Genomic DNA, 16339 nt, shown 5'->3' on the forward strand with positions numbered 1-16339 from the left:
CCAAGAAAACAGCTTTCTCAATCTCTTACAGATATATAAAAAAAGGACGGGAATGTTTATTATAATAAACAAATTCATGTTCAATTATGTGCTTTCTTTTCAAAAAAAAAAAAAAAAAAAAAAAAGAATATGTCTATCAAAAGGTATATGAATTTTACAAGATACCATAAATGGTCAAATTCGGATACACAATGTGGGTTGCGTGATGAAAACAGTGATTCACACATATTGCACGGAGAAACAAATTGAGCCTGTCGAACGTTATAGATGAATATGCAAAAATGGGGGATATAAGCTTTCTTAGCGCAAACTATGTCAAATGAAAGAGATTTGGGGAATGTCGTGCATATCCCAAGGGTGGGGGTTTCATCACAAGCCTCTAGAAATTCCTTTAATCAATGCCATCATCAGCTGAAAAGCAAACCCTAATCATCCAAACGTTGTTATGCTCAATACACAGAACGTCATTCAATGGCTATTTTACTCCTTGCTGCAGAAAGATATAATTTCAATCATTCAGGAAGAAAAGAAAAAAATTCTCCGCAAATGCATACAGTAATTGATTTGACAGCATTGTGCAGTGGCCTAGTTACCAGCACCACCCAAGAATATTATTTATGACTTGTTGTACAACTTTTTTGTCGACAAAGGGAGGGTGACCCCGAGAATACCTGTCATCTTCAATTAAAGATTGCATTTTTTTAATTCTATTATTAGCCCCACTTTGAAGAATTGTGTCAAACATATCATTTTGACACGTTAGCTTTTTTCACATGGATAAAGAAAATCTTAATCATCCATTCAAACCCCCTTGCCTGATACTACTCTGTGGCAAAGGGCAGCAGAAAGTTCATTAGAGCAATGAATATGTTGGTTTGTGCTTGAAAATACTAATGTCAGACAAGCTGAGTAGTAGTATTGCCAAGTTTTTTTTAGGGGTTCGTAGCGTGTGCGCAGTAACTTGTTGAACCAATGTAAGTTTTTTTTTTTTTTTTTATAAAAAAAGCTCAAGGTGACACACCATGTGAAACAGTCGGTGTGTGTGGGGGGGGGGGAGGGGAGGGGATATAATCATAAGGTCACCTCTTTTGGGAATACTTTAGATAGATAGCTTCACCAAGGAAGTACCTATTATTCTTGACATTCTTCGTTAGTAAAAGTTACCATACCATATAATAAATAACCACAAAAATCTACAATCAATTTAATATTTAGTCTTGCTATTTATAAAAGTGTTTTCGTTTAAGGGATTATGCAGTAGAGAGCTTCTGATATTTTGAATCTACGGAAGAAAGAAGAAAGAAAGAAAAAAGAATAGCCCATGAGTTATGATTTATTTAAAATAAATAAAAATCAGAGTTACATCATCAAGCTTTGATTATGTTATCGATTTTATTTATTCAAGTGTGTGAAGCATAGAGATGGTGAGGTTCAGATTACACAAATATGTCATAAATTTATGTAATCAGAAGGGGTCTTGGACATAACCACGTACCACAGCCTGCAATCAATGCATCCGACTGAATAATGAGCAAGCATTTCGTTGCAATTATTGAAAAATAAAAAAAAGGCTTAGGTCATGCAATATGTGGGTAATACTGGGCATTCACAAACAGGTGAAAGGATGATATACATGTTTTTTTTTCGTAAATTTGTTTATATAATTATTGTGTGTGTGCTTTTTGTTTGAAAAAGAAAAACTTCTTTTTATGGGGATGGTTGTATTATACAATTTACTTGGTCAAAGCACTTTGGAGAGCCTCGTAAACCTCAACCTCGATCTTGGCAGCAGCCTTCTCCTTATCGGTAGCGGCACTGGAAGCGATACGTTGAGCTTCAGCAAGACCGGCTTGGACACGCTACACATTAGAAAAAGATGAGTTAACACACTATCTTAATTCCCTTAATTTTCCACGGTAGTTTACCTCGAGAGAAAATTCTTCAAGAGGAGAGGCCTCAACAGCATTGATGTTAAGAGAGTTATCGGGGTTAATGGTAGCAAAACCACCAGAGACTATATGTTAAAGGAAATGAATGAGAAACAGGGGGTCTACCTGTTGTTATTATTATTTTTTTATTACCAAAGAACTTCTTGGTGATTTCAGCACTCTCAACAACCTCAACGACACCAGGGTTCAATTGTTCGATGGTAGGAACATGGTTGGCAAGGATACCCATGTCACCAGAGGTAGCAGCCAAGTTAACTTGTTGAACATCGCTGGCCTTGTAGATAGCCTATTACATTAAATGGTGAATATCTACATGTCGTGCTTTAACGGTCGTAAAAATGAAGTTTACCTTGTGGGGGACAACAAAAGTTAAACGGAGAGCATCAGAGGCAACAGGGGCTTCAGTGGCATAGAAACGGGCTAATTATGAAAATAGTGGACATTGTTAGTAAATGTTTTTCTTCGCTTTCTTCAATCATGTTTATTTTTTTACCCATGGAGAGAGGCTTCATGGCAGCACGGGCAGATCTGGCGAGAACGTTCATCGTTTAAAAATTGAAAAATTAGTTTCGAGGTGAGGGGGAGAAAAAAAAGTTGTGTATTTTTCTTTTTTCGCTTATTTGGACTCCCAAAAAAATTGTGTCGGCAATGGACTTTCAATTCGAAGGGGGGTGGGTGGCTAACAACGGGGCAGGAAGAAATAGGTGACGTCAGAACTGGGTGAGTTCGTTTAGGCGTTAAAGAGTCATTTTCATAAGAGGCATGTGTAGCAATTATAGGCGTACTCTAGTAGTATGCGCAGCAAAATACAACGTGTAGTTTTAGCTACAAAAAAAAAAAAAAAAAAAAAGAGAGAGGCGTAGGGTAGAGTGAAATCATTACCTAAAAATTCTGTACACGAAAAATGCTGGGTTGTGTAATTTCTTCTCCACAAAGAGTCTGAACTCAGCAGTTAAGACAACCCCCCAGGCTCTAATATATTAGAAAATCCTCTATCACTGGGCCTGGGTTTTGGGGACAAAAGGGCCAAAGGGGAGGGGCGAGGATTGAATGTCAGCCTAGTAAAAGCTGCTTTTTTAGTGGGAGGGGAGGGGTTGTAAAAAAAAAAAAATATAGCAAAGAGCTTTGCGGTAACCTACCTTTTTTTTTTTTTTTTTTCTCCACCCCTTTCACTCGGTATTTAAGCAATGTTTATTTCTCGTGCTCTCGGTCGTGTTGCTTCAAGCACCGTCCGTTTCCAAGCTAACTCCTTGGCCTCTCAAGCCGCTGCCTCAGGTAATTAACGCTTGCACACTTTTTTTTTGAAAAACACATTAGCCATGCATTGGGGGTAACCCTGGCCTAACATATTTTTATTAACAATTATAGCTCGTACTTATGCTACCGCTGCCAGTGCTGGTCAAATTCGGTAGGAACATTAGATAATTAAACGTGGATTAATTACTAACAATCATAATAGTTCCGTTATTGGTGCTGTTGTTGATGTTCAATTCGAACAAGATAACTTGCCTGCTATTTTGAACGCTCTTGAGGTCCAAGACCACTCCGGTGGACGTCTTGTCCTTGAAGTTTCTCAACATTTAGGTGAGAACACTGTCCGTACTATTGCTATGGATGGTACTGAAGGTAAGCTTTTTATTTTTATATGTGAGTGAGTTATATGCTGACTATACTCTAGGTCTTGTCCGTGGTCAAAAGGTCATTGATACTGGTGCCCCCATCACCATCCCCGTTGGTAAGGAAGTCCTTGGTCGTATCATTAACGTCATTGGTGAACCCATTGATGAACGTGGTCCTATTGCTGCCAAGACTCATCGTCCCATTCACGCTGAGGCTCCCGAATTCGTTGATCAATCTCCCACTCCCGAGATTCTCGAGACTGGTATCAAGGTTGTTGATTTGTTGGCTCCTTATGCTCGTGGTGGTAAGATTGGTCTTTTCGGTGGTGCTGGTGTTGGTAAGACTGTCTTGATTCAAGAGTTGATTAACAACATTGCTAAGGCTCATGGTGGTTACTCCATTTTCTGTGGTGTCGGTGAACGTACTCGTGAAGGTAACGATCTTTACCATGAAATGATTGAAACTGGTGTCATTCAACTCGAAGGTGAGTCCAAGTGTGCTCTCGTCTTCGGTCAAATGAACGAACCCCCAGGAGCTCGTGCTCGTGTTGCCTTGACTGGTTTGACCATTGCTGAATACTTCCGTGATGATGAGGGTCAAGATGTCTTGCTTTTCATTGATAACATTTTCAGATTCACCCAAGCTGGTTCTGAGGTCTCTGCCCTTTTGGGTCGTATTCCCTCTGCTGTCGGTTACCAACCCACTCTTTCCACCGATATGGGTGGTATGCAAGAACGTATTACTACTACCAAGAACGGTTCCATTACCTCCGTCCAAGCTGTCTATGTCCCTGCTGATGATTTGACCGATCCTGCTCCTGCTACCACCTTCGCACATTTGGATGCTACCACTGTCTTGTCTCGTTCCATTGCTGAGTTGGGTATTTACCCCGCTGTCGATCCTCTTGATTCCAAGTCTCGTATCCTCGATCCCCGTATTGTCGGTGATGAGCATTACAAGGTTGCCACTCAAGTTCAACAAATCCTCCAAAACTATAAGTCTCTCCAAGATATTATTGCCATTTTGGGTATGGATGAATTGTCCGAAGAAGATAAGCTCGTTGTCGAACGTGCCCGTAAGATCCAACGTTTCTTGTCTCAACCTTTCGCTGTTGCCCAAGTCTTCACTGGTTATGAAGGTCGTCTCGTCCCTCTTGCTGATACCATCCGCTCTTTCCAAGAAATCTTGGGTGGTAAGCACGATAACTTGCCCGAATCTGCTTTCTATATGCAAGGTGATATCAACGATGTCCAAAAGCGTGCTGAAGAACTCGCCAAGGAAATTGGTTCTCAGTAATTCTCTTTTTTAGAAGTATAACAAGTTTTTTTCTTTTTTCTTTTCTTTTGGGCTAAAGTAGTATGTGTGTTTTGTCATATTGGTGTGTGTGCGTTTTTTGGAGTTGTAGGAGGATAATCTATTTTTTTATCCCATATAAAAAAATAAAATTTTAAGAGACCGTACTGCTCAGCTTCTTAGAAAAAAAAATCATTGTTTCATCTTCTTTCTCCTTTTGGTTTAATGAAAAATACATACACACTCTGTAGTGAACATGTTTAGCGAGGAACCTCGTCTCCAATGTGACCAAGATAGATGGTTGATATTAAAAGAAATAGCACGTCATGCAATGTTATTCATCCGAAACTTGATTCTTAAAATCATAACTCGCTGTTATATTCTGTTACTGATCACAACGTCTTTATAGCACTGACCAGGCACACACACACACACACAGATACACAACATTGAAAGTGTCAGAATGTCAAAATAAGAGAGTTGCCTTATATTGACAGGGAAACGTGTGAAATAGTACAAAAAACAAGGTTTAAACTTTTGGGTTCTTCGTAAATTTTCAATCATTCCATTGATATTATGTCTACACAATTTAGGGTAATAACATTCTTCCCCTTTAGAATACCTGAGAACGCATATGAGGCAAACCCCCATAAGCCCTCCTGAAATCTTTTTTTCTTTGATATAACAATGTCAAAAACTTCTTTTCTCTTTTTCTCCCCCCTCTCTATTGTGTTTTTTCTCTCTCTCTTTTTTACTCCCCTAAATACGAAATGAAAATTTCAGCAACCCTTTTACTTTTGGCCTGTGCTTCAAGTTCGACTTTTGCATTAAATGAAATCGTCATCAAGGGGTCCAAGTTTTTTGATTCCGTTACAAAAGACCAATTCTTTATCAAAGGGTACTTTTCTTTTGTTTGACATGGCATAGATACATACTTTAATAATATTCTCTTAGTGTGGCCTATCAACCTCGAGGTGAAATATCAGACAACAATACAATGGATCCCTTGGCAGACCCAGCAGCCTGTGCAAGGGATGCTCCCATGATGGCCAAGCTTGGTACAAATGTTCTCCGTGTTTACGAAGTAAGAAATCACACGTTGTCACACTTTATTAGCATTATTAACCCTACAATATCATAGGTGGATCCAAAGAACAATCATGACGCTTGTATGAAGTCATTTGAGGATGCAGGCATTTATCTCTTACTCGACATTGCTACACCTCACTTTTCCATTAATCGAAAGTCACCGGAATACGGTGTGAATCTCTACAACGCTTACAAGAACACCGTAGATGCCTTTTCCAAATACAACAATTTAATCGCCTTTATCGCCGGTAACGAAGTCACCAATGACAAGACCAATACACCCGCATCCGCCTTTGTCAAGGCTGCTTTACGTGATATCAAGACCTACATCAAGAGTAAAAACGGCAGAAGTATACCTGTGGGTTATGCAAGTAATGACGATGAATATATTCGTGACGCTATTAAAGATTATTTCAATTGTGGTGACCCTGATGCCCAGGCCGATTTCTTTGGCGTCAATCTGTACGAATGGTGTGGCGTCTCTACATTTGAAAAATCAGGCTTCAAAGATCGCACACAAGAGTTTGAAAATTACAGCAAACCGGTGTTTCTTTCAGAGTATGGTTGTAATTTAGTCACTCCCAGAGGCTTTTCGGAGGTATCTGCTTTATATGGCCCCGAAATGACGGGTGTCTGGTCAGGTGGTGTCGTCTACGAATGGACTCAAGAAAATAACCGTTATGGATTGGTGCAGATTACACCTTCAGGAGAAGTTGAAGTGTTGGCCGATTACACCAATCTTCAGAATGAAATCAATAAGACCAAACCTAAAGGTGTTAAAATGGACGCCTACACAGAATCAAGAGCTGCACCTGATTGCCCTGCTATCACCGGTAACTGGAAGGCCTCCACCGAGTTACCCCCCACACCCTCTGATGGTGCGTGCGAGTGTATGGTTCAAAACCTGGAATGTGTCGCCTCGGATAAAGTCAGTATGATCACAGGAGAAAAAGGCAATAGCACTATTGGATCGCAACTAGACACCATGTGTGGTCTTGTCTCTTGTGGTGATATTGTCAGTGATGGTGAAAAGGGATTGTATGGTGGTTTCTCTTTCTGTTCGCCACGCGATAAGCTAAGCTGGCTTTACAACTTGAAGGCACGAGAACTCAAGACGTCTACCTCATGTGGATTCAACGGACTCGGTCAAGAAGTGGCCCCCAAAAGATTCGACATTCAAACATGTGCCAAAATCGCCCCTAATTTGGGAGAGGTTACCGAAAGTGGACCTGGAAATGGTAATGCATTGGCTTCGAGCGCTTCCAGAATGATTACGAATATATCGGGTCATGGTAATGCATTTGTGGCGTCGCTTGTATGTGTATTAGCCGCCACCTTTTTCATGTAATTCTTTTTTTTTTCTTTTATAAAGTATTTTAGTTAGATTATAATAAATATCAACCTTTTTTTATGTTTACTGCATACATGTTTACCATTCACACAAACTATAATCTGTAAGCGTGGATCGTCTTTATTTAGTATTAAACAAAGACACAGACCTAAATGATTTGCACAACACTTACAAAAAGATGTGTATTAAAATTAAGACATACATAATTTCGGATCTTTCCACTAATTCCTTTTTACTGTAATGCAATATGACGTTTGAAATTTCTTTGTTATTCCATTGCCCAAGAAAAAAAAAATTGGGTATAATCATGGCCCAACTAATTTATTTGTTTACAACAGAAACAGGGGCGTTTAAGTCGATACGACTGTAAACAAGGACCCTGAAAAATTAAAAATCATCTCTTTTTGAGTATCTCCATGGCAACGGGATAAAGTTAAACAAAAAGCAGCTCAAGTGGAGGTTTTTTTTTTTTTTTTTTTTTTTTTTTTTTTATAGAGGACAGATGACTTTTGAGGTTTTATTAACAGCAGCATAAATACGCATGCTACAGAACCGACAAGATTTTATTATAGATCGGCCCTTGGAGGCACCCAATCTTGAAAAAGGCCTCCTTCCCTTCTTATGACTCTACTTGCACATAAAAACCGTATATATATATTGCAACCCCAACTCCTTTTATATTTACAGAATAATTTGGTTAATTGTATATAATAATTTCAACTTGTTTCTCTATCTACCCCTTTCTTATCAATTCCTTTTATTTTTCTTCCTCTCTTTCTCTCTCTCTCTCTCTTTTTTTATATCATACATAAAAAAAGAAGCGCCAAATAAAAAAATAAGGGTTACATACACACAAAAAAAATTAGTTCATTGCAACAATCTCCAAAATGACCATGTTATCTTCTAAATCAGCAAAGTCTTCAAATTCACCAAAAAGACCTGTCCAGAAAAAGCAGAATAAATTAGGGCCGTATAATCTTTTACAGACTTTAGGCGAGGGCGAATTTGGAAAAGTTAAACTAGGTATCCACAGTGAGACTGGACAAGAGGTACATTTGAACTTTAAATTTTTTGCATAGATTTAAAATAAAAAACTAATATAAATAAAAAGGTGGCTATTAAGCTAATTAAAAAAGAGGGCGCTGGTTCAGATACTCGTATCAACAAAGTCGAAAGAGAGATTTCTGTATTAAAGGTAATATTAACAAGAAGCATTGCACCCTGTGAGATAAAGCAATTAAAAACAAAAAACAAAAAATATTTTTGTACAGACCTTGAATCATCCTTATATTGTCAAGCTGTTCAACGTTGTAGAAACCGAGAAATACATTGGTATCATTTTAGAATATGCATCAGGCAAGTCTCTTTTTAAATGACATGTTTACATAACATATCTTATGCCCCCTTCTTCGCTTTTTTTTATATCTTAAATCTCATCATTCATTATTAGGTGGCGAATTGTTCGAATATATTCTGGCTCATCGATATCTAAAGGAAAAAGATGCCAAAAGATTTTTTGCCCAGTTGATTAGCAGTGTTCAATATATGCATAAACGAAAAATTGTCCATCGCGATCTTAAATTGGTAAGTTTTACAAACCCCCCATCAAAGGAGTACACACACACACACACACACACACAACACACACTCTGTGCTGTTTAGGAGAATATGACCTATACTTTTTTTTATAAGCACATCTCTCTCCCTAATACTAAACTTTTTTTTTGGTGTTTTTTTTTGTATTATAGGAAAATTTACTATTGGATAAAAATAGAAATATCATTGTTACAGATTTCGGCTTTGCTAATCAGTTCGATTTGGCTGCTGATGATTTAATGGCTACAACCTGTGGATCCCCCTGCTACGCTGCTCCCGAATTAGTGGTAAATGCTGGTCTCTATGCTGGCTCTGCAGTAGATATTTGGAGTTGCGGTGTGATACTGTATGCAATGATATGTGGTTTCCTTCCCTTCGATGATGATCCATCCAACCCTGACAGCGATAACATAAATCAATTATACCGCTACATTCTATCCACACATCTCATGTTCCCTTCTTATGTTTCGGCAGATGCTCGTGACCTTCTACAAAGGATGCTAGTTCCTGATCCAACCAAGCGTTGCTCTCTTGAATACATCATACAACATCCATGGTTAGATATACATCGTGAGTTTCTCAGAAAAGACGCCCATCAAATCAAAATGGAGGCAGCAGAGGCGGCCAAGTTATCCTCTTCATCCACCTCTTACGTTACAACAGACATGGAAAACCATCACCCACCAAATTTGGTCTTGACAAATAGTGTATCCACTACTGTACCACCTACATCAGAAAAAATTCTGGCAGGAGAAAACCAGCCTGCATCACGCAAGACTCATATCCCTGTAGCTGCTACCCGTGATCGCTTTGCTCCTGTCGCTAATGATAAATATCACTCAACCGGTAAAACAAAACAGGCAACTGAAAAATCATCGAAATCAGGTCCATTTCGTCATTTTACCATCGGCAGATCTTCCGCTACCACGTCCACTGCAGAAAGACCCACTGTACATGCCACTGTCACACCTACTACAACAACTAAAAACTCAAAAGTACCGAGTTTTATCAGTCGAAAACCCATCAAAAAAGAAGAGGAAATTGTCGATACATCGGATGCTTCGAATCCAGAAAAATCTCTGTCTTCACCGCTACTCGCTCAAGATTCAAAGATTCCTACCATGTCAGCATTTGGTAGTATACGCAAAAACCAACGTCGAGGTGCGGATAAATTCCTTAGTTTTTTCACTGGTGGTGGTAGTGGTAGCGGTGGCAATAGAAATGGGAGAGCTTCGCATATCCCTGTGGTCAGTAAGAATGACGAGTTTGGTATCTTTGATTCAATGAACAATAACCCACAAGAGGTGATCAAAAACAGTGCTACTGAGGACACATTACTATCATTACAATCTAATTTAAACGATGGTGATGACGAAGAGGAGGATGAGGATGAGGAGGAAAATGAAAATAAATTGCGCACGTTACGTGCCAATTCTGAAAGCTCTACGATTGGTGGATCTACACCCTCTTTATGTATGTCGTCTTCTATTACGGATCCCTCGTCTCCGTTGTCCCCTGCTGTACCTCCATCACCTCCATCACCACCTCAACACCAACCACAGACGAATAAGATGACTGCATTAGCAGTGACTACGAACTATCGCTCAAGATCAGCTCAACAAGTGCATATTGATACTTCTTCAATGTCGGATAGTCATGATGATAGTACTGCCGTCTCTCCTACCATTGTAGGTGATACAATTGAGGAAGAAATAGAAGAAGAAGAAGAAGAATTAGACTATCAAGATCCCAATATCTCTGCATTCTCTTTACGCGGCAATACAAGTAACAATGAAGATGAGGAAGGGGAATATCGACACCAAGTTTTGGATAGGGGTAACAGCATGAGCGCCGCATCCATGCTATCAGAAAAATCAGTCAACAGCAGCAGTCTTTCATTTAAAGACGCACCAAGACGTACACCTCTTATCTTTTCTTCTCAAAAGACTGGTTCTTCTTCTCTAAAAATGAGAAAATCCTCTACTACCAGCCATGGACAAAAATACGCCATTGAAAACAACTCGTCGATTTTATCAGACCATCATACCGACAATGCTTCCATCTCTTCCACTTCCTCTCCCTACCCCGAGGTATCCACCTCCGGTAAACTCGTTCAAAAATCGGTCGTTTCTAATGCCATGGGCGATGGTGGTAGAAAAGCCATAGAAGCTGTACGTCGTAGTATTTATCGAAAACACAAGAGTCAACCTCCACAATCACCCATGTCAGATGCTTCTTCTCAAACAAGTAGTAATTATGGTCCCAAAGAACCCATTATTTCTTTCGCTAAAAGTAGATTTGAAGAAAATACTACTACAAATACAAATAATCAAAGACGAGCCAGTGATCAAAGTCATCGTAATACATGGTCGGCTACCCCAGCAACAACTACTGATACAGCTGCCGTAACAACAGGTATAAGTCATGAAAATATAGAAGAAAAAAAGGATAAAGAAAAAAAACATGTTATTTAAAGTTCTAACTCAAAAACCAACTTTTCTTAATTAATATAGCTAATACGCCTCCCAAAAAAACCGGTAAAAAGATGATGGATTGGATCAAAAAGAAATCACATGGTAAGAAACACTTACACAAATTAATAAAACTTTGGGGATCGTCCTTAATTAACAAATCTTACTAGCCAAAGAAAACAAAAAGGAGACATTAACGCCAACAACAACAGCGAAATCCCATATATCAGGACAGATATTAACTAAATCGAGAAAATCTCATACTCCTGCAGTAGTCTCAAACGAACCTACTAATGTCACCGCTCACCGTTCACCAGAGCCAGCAGTCTTACCAAACTCAAGAACAGGAAGTAAGCAATTGGTCTCCATTTTAGAACCACCAAAGAAATCAACTCGGGTCTCCATCTTACCTACTACAAATGAAAGATCATCCAATAAAAAGAAGGAAGAGATAGGAGTAAGTCGACGTAGCACGAGAGCCATCAGTGGCAATGATCATGATTTAATGCCCTCAACACCCGGTGGCGTCGATGAACGTATTCAAATTCATCAAGGCGCTATCGATCGTACGGCTTTAACATCACAACCACCTGCTGATATCGTGAAAGATGTCAAACGAATCTTACGTATTCTCGGTATCGAAGCAAAAGCAGAAGGATCAAGCCCATACCTTTTGAAATGCTCTCGTAAAAAAGCAAAGGCATTTAAAGGAAGAAGAGGAGGAGGCGATGACGATGATGACGATAATGATATGAATCCTATTGATGACGATCAATTCATAATTAATGATTCTAATATTACTACCACATCAGACATATCCTTAGTAGCACCCAGTAATCCTGACAGTGTGATCTCCTCTACTTCATCAGCGGGGGGTGTTTTAACCACTGTTGCACGTGGATTAGAGCCCATTTATGGCGATGCATCAATTGACAATGGTGATGAAATTCGATTTGCTGTGGAAGTTTGTCGTTTCCAAAATCTACCAGGACTTTACATTATTGATATTCGTCGACTTAAAGGCAATGTCTGGGCCTACAAATTTTTGTATCATAAGTTGATTGACTTCTTAAATGTAGGCAGAGATAGTGCTTTTGTTTTATAGTTTCTTCTCTATTAGAAAAAAAAAATTATTCCCCCCCCCCTCCTCCTCCTCCGCCACCCCACTCTATTACTTTATTATTATCAACATTTTGTCACTCATATATTTTTAAAAAAAAAATAAAAAACAACAAGTTTTTTGGCACACATTTTGAAAGAAGCACACATATTTTTTGGAAGTGGAAATTTTAAAAAGAAAATTGATGGGCCGAACAAGGGACGAGTCACAAAGTGGTGACGTTTGATCAAACAGCCAATGAAAAGCAGCAAAAAACGAAAAATTTGTAGGCGAAGCGAGAAAATAAATAAGTTTTTTTTCTGGCAACCTCATAGTTCGTCCTCTCTTTTTGAACATTGACATTTGACAATGAAGCATCTCGCCGCTTATCTTCTTCTCGTTGCCGGTGGTAACACCTCCCCCTCTGCTGAGGACCTCAAGACCATCTTGGGTTCCGTTGGTGTTGAGGTTGACGCTTCTCGTGTCGCTGCCTTGATTAAGGCTTTCGAAGGAAAGACCGTTGCTGAGGTATGTTGATGAAAAAAAAAAAAAACTTTTCAATTTTTTTTTTTTTTTCGTATTCACTAACTATTCTCTCTTGTTTCATCCAGGCTATCGCTGAAGGTTCTGCCAAGCTCGCTACCGTCTCTGCCGGTGGTGCCGCCGCTGCCTCTTCTGGTGCTGCTGCCTCTTCTTCCGATGCTCCCGCTGAGGAAGAGAAGGTTGAGGAAAAGGAGGAGTCTGACGACGTAAGTATTTCTTTTAGTGAAGAAAAGGGTTTTTGTGTGTTATCAAAAAAGCTAAACAATATTTTTTTTTGAATAGGATATGGGTTTCGGTCTCTTCGATTAAACGTTGCAATTCCCTCTCTCGCAACTCATTTAAACGAAAAACACTCTCTTACTCGCAGTTATTCTTGCTTGCTAATAAAGACTTTCTAATTATATACAAAAAAAAAAACAGACCCTCCTCTACTAAGCTAAGCTCCTTTCCTTATGGTTGCCCTCATATTGCCTTTACGACCTTACACTTGGGTGGCTTATATCGTCTTTTTTTTTTTTCCTCCCACTCCCCCATTGTGATATCATAGGGATTGCAATCGCCAGCCTCGTCATGAGAAAAGATGTACTATGTTTATGAATTACATGTGAGTTCGTGCATATGTTGCGTTGATGCAGAAGCTGCTACAAGTATTTCCATCGATGTGTCAGAATCATATAAAATTGTGGCTTAGAAAAACAAAAGACCATCAGTGCACACACATTAGGATTTGCCTGTCGCATACTTCAAACTGTATGTAAATGTGGTGCAGCTTCAATTGTTTTCTGTTTGACAGATTCTTGTATAGAGTTTAAATAGGCTTACTTTTTTTCACGTGGTTTTATTATAACTGCATCGCGTTTTTAGACATACTATGTAACTGCAACACTCATCATCATATAAACATTGTATTTCTCTTTCCCACCCAATCAAATAGACAGACCAGCGTGACCTGTTTGCTTTGGTAGGAGGCTTACACATCAATCGTCTCCCCCCAAAAAGTGACGTCGCGCTAGCAGTTTTGTTTAACTTCAGCTAGTTAAACTTGCAGCATTTCCGCATATACTTGTTATTTTCCACCTTTTTCTTATCTATTTAAAATCATGTCGTCCCACGAAGAGGATTTAGCAGTAAAGAGACAAAGAACTATTCATTTATTGTAAACGACCATCCTTTTTTAACGTTCTTTTTTAATTATATTTGTACAGAAACAAGAAAAGTTATTTGGTACAAGCGAGGAAGAAGAAGAAATGTCTGATCTTGATGGAGACCAAGGTAACGATTATCCAGAAAAAAACTATCTTTAAAATACCCTACTCACCTGTATTTATAAGTAGCTTCTGACAACGAAGAGACAACAAGAGCTCATCAAGAAAATTACAACGAAGATGAGACACCTAAATCTATTTCAAAGTTACCTTCTTTTAAAAAAAGATCGCGCGATGTCGATGATGAAGAGAGCGCACGCTTAGAGGAAGTGCGTAGAGAAATTCGTGAAATGAAAAAGAACTCCCCTCGTAACGACGATGATGAAGATGAAGGACCCATCGATCCTCGTCAAGGTATATATGCATATACATGTATAATTAGACATTGGTCCCAGAAAAACTTATAATGTGATTTAGCTTTGAGAGATGAAATCGACAGAGAATTCGCAAAAGCATTAAAGGGCGGCAAGAAGAAGAGAAAGAAGCAAGACGGTGAGGATCTTGAGAGTTCAATGGATGAAGAATTATCCAATTTGAGGGAACGTATGAAGATCGCCTCTGAAGAAGATGCAGTTGCTAACGGTGAGAGAAGAGCTGCTGTTTCAAAATTGAAGATGTTGGGCCAAGTAACCACCATGTTGACAAAGTGAGTATTCTTATCTTTCATTTTAAGCGAAATGATTGACTCTTTTTTTTTTCTTTTTCAAGCAAACACTTGCATGATGCTATTCTCGATAATGGCTTATTAGACTCAATTCGTCAATGGCTTGAGCCTTTGCCCGATCGTTCATTACCCAGTTTGGATATTCAAAGTGAGATGCTGGATATTTTGGATAAGCTTCCTATTGCTGGTGACCATTTACGTGAAAGTGGTGTTGGCAAGATCGTCTATTTCTATACCAAATCACCCCGTATTGAACCCAGAATGAAGAGAAAAGCAGATCAATTGGTTGCTAAATGGAGTAGATTAGTCATTAAGCGTAGTGAAAATTATAAGGAACGTCGTCACGCTGTGCAAGAATATAGACAGGAGGATATGTAAGTTTTCAGGTCGATGCACACTTTATGGCTCTCACGTATTAACTATTTGGATATTTATGCAGGATTCATCAACGAAAGAAGTACAGACGTCCCGAAGAAGAGCCTGAGGAAGAAAGGTTTGTTAAAAAAAAATGGAAGGCCTATGTCATTTAGCTAATCAAATCAATTTCATTCAGAGATGATAACAGATTGCATGTGCGTATTCCTATGGCTGTTGCTGCTGATTATGATGTTGTCCCTCAAAGTACAATCAGAGCTGATAAGAGCAGAGGTGTAAGAGTAAGTATTTATTGGCTTTATGCCGTTTGTAAAAAAAATGCAAGAAATCATTTCGATTAACACATCATTTTAGCCTGATAATACCTTCAAGAGATTGAATAATACTATGCGTTCCATCAAGACTGGACCCAAGAGATCTACACCCAAGGTTTCTATTGAAGGAAAGGGAATGTCTTTTTAAAAATTCCAAACATATCCCTTTATGGATTTCCTTTTTTTTCCCTTGTAAATAAGCTATAATAATAAAAAAAAAAATGCTGGTAAAAAATATCGGTGAATATGCGCTGCTACGTTATCTGTAGCTACTCTATAAATGAATGATGTAAGAAATGGATACTGTGTCATGGTTACCAACGTATGCAGGACATGATGCTGAGCATTAAAATTCTCGATCATAATCCTGATTGGCATTGTTTATAACTCCCTTATCTATTCATCCCAAAGTTTGGGATAATGCTACCCCCAAAAAAGGACGGTGCCTGGTTTCTGTCTTACATATACCATTCCCTCAAAATGTGACACGTTCAATCATAGATATTACTAACTTGTTTTCAAACTTCTAAGCTTGAGTAATAAGAATGTATAAACTGAATATTGCTAATATATGATTGTCTTTTTGTGATTTTTATTCTTGTATGTTAAAAACAAGTTACATATTGAGTAACTAGTAATCACCAAAGATTGCAATTATACCTACTATATTTAGTTTATATTACCCGCTTGTGACAAACACACTCGCCAATCAATTTTCCTTTAAATGATGCCATTCCAACTGCTTTAATCAAGCTTATAGTTTTTTATCC

General features: G+C 38.6%; 7 protein-coding genes across 7 annotated transcripts; 6 read left to right on the top strand and 1 right to left on the bottom strand.

Annotated features, from left to right (window-relative positions):
• Positions 1-1305: 1305 nt before the first annotated feature.
• Positions 1306-2777, bottom strand: EV154DRAFT_508775 (ATP synthase). The gene is made up of 5 exons (XM_051601544.1): positions 2443-2777; positions 2299-2369; positions 2082-2235; positions 1926-2014; positions 1306-1859 (listed from the first exon to the last, which is right to left on the bottom strand). Exons 1-5 carry the CDS (start codon positions 2492-2494, stop codon positions 1734-1736), a joined length of 492 nt encoding a protein of 163 aa, XP_051457753.1. The 5' UTR covers positions 2495-2777; the 3' UTR covers positions 1306-1733.
• A 313-nt stretch (positions 2778-3090) lies between these two features.
• EV154DRAFT_443295 (ATP synthase subunit beta) lies at positions 3091-5043 on the top strand. Its single transcript, XM_051597015.1, has 4 exons — positions 3091-3224; positions 3318-3357; positions 3409-3575; positions 3628-5043. The coding sequence occupies exons 1-4, from the start codon at positions 3137-3139 to the stop codon at positions 4863-4865; spliced, it is 1533 nt and encodes a 510-aa protein (XP_051457754.1). The 5' UTR covers positions 3091-3136; the 3' UTR covers positions 4866-5043.
• A 589-nt stretch (positions 5044-5632) lies between these two features.
• Positions 5633-7299, top strand: EV154DRAFT_420567 (Glucanosyltransferase-domain-containing protein; the record flags this gene model as incomplete). Its single annotated transcript, XM_051595958.1, has 3 exons — positions 5633-5760; positions 5817-5946; positions 6004-7299. 3 exons carry the CDS (start codon positions 5633-5635, stop codon positions 7297-7299), a joined length of 1554 nt encoding a protein of 517 aa, XP_051457755.1.
• Positions 7300-8189: 890 nt separating this feature from the next.
• EV154DRAFT_538043 (kinase-like domain-containing protein) lies at positions 8190-9604 on the top strand (the record flags this gene model as incomplete). The annotated part of the gene is made up of 6 exons (XM_051604250.1): positions 8190-8351; positions 8414-8497; positions 8574-8658; positions 8753-8886; positions 9051-9468; positions 9510-9604. 6 exons carry the CDS (start codon positions 8190-8192, stop codon positions 9602-9604), a joined length of 978 nt encoding a protein of 325 aa, XP_051457756.1.
• A 2270-nt stretch (positions 9605-11874) lies between these two features.
• Positions 11875-12474, top strand: EV154DRAFT_420619 (uncharacterized protein; the record flags this gene model as incomplete). Its single annotated transcript, XM_051595962.1, has 2 exons — positions 11875-12055; positions 12182-12474. 2 exons carry the CDS (start codon positions 11875-11877, stop codon positions 12472-12474), a joined length of 474 nt encoding a protein of 157 aa, XP_051457757.1.
• A 306-nt stretch (positions 12475-12780) lies between these two features.
• EV154DRAFT_443303 (60S acidic ribosomal protein P2) lies at positions 12781-13392 on the top strand. Its single transcript, XM_051597016.1, has 3 exons — positions 12781-12996; positions 13080-13217; positions 13294-13392. Exons 1-3 carry the CDS (start codon positions 12838-12840, stop codon positions 13318-13320), a joined length of 324 nt encoding a protein of 107 aa, XP_051457758.1. The 5' UTR covers positions 12781-12837; the 3' UTR covers positions 13321-13392.
• Positions 13393-13944: 552 nt separating this feature from the next.
• On the top strand, positions 13945-15825 carry EV154DRAFT_464420 (uncharacterized protein). The gene is made up of 8 exons (XM_051597666.1): positions 13945-14138; positions 14217-14283; positions 14346-14570; positions 14634-14862; positions 14925-15254; positions 15320-15373; positions 15434-15536; positions 15610-15825. Exons 1-8 carry the CDS (start codon positions 14112-14114, stop codon positions 15715-15717), a joined length of 1143 nt encoding a protein of 380 aa, XP_051457759.1. The 5' UTR covers positions 13945-14111; the 3' UTR covers positions 15718-15825.
• The last annotated feature ends 514 nt before the right edge of the window (positions 15826-16339 follow it).

The sequence above is a fragment of the Mucor mucedo genome, assembly GCF_025094135.1.
Source record: "Mucor mucedo strain NRRL 3635 chromosome Unknown EV154scaffold_44, whole genome shotgun sequence".
Lineage (NCBI taxonomy): Eukaryota > Fungi > Mucoromycota > Mucoromycetes > Mucorales > Mucoraceae > Mucor > Mucor mucedo.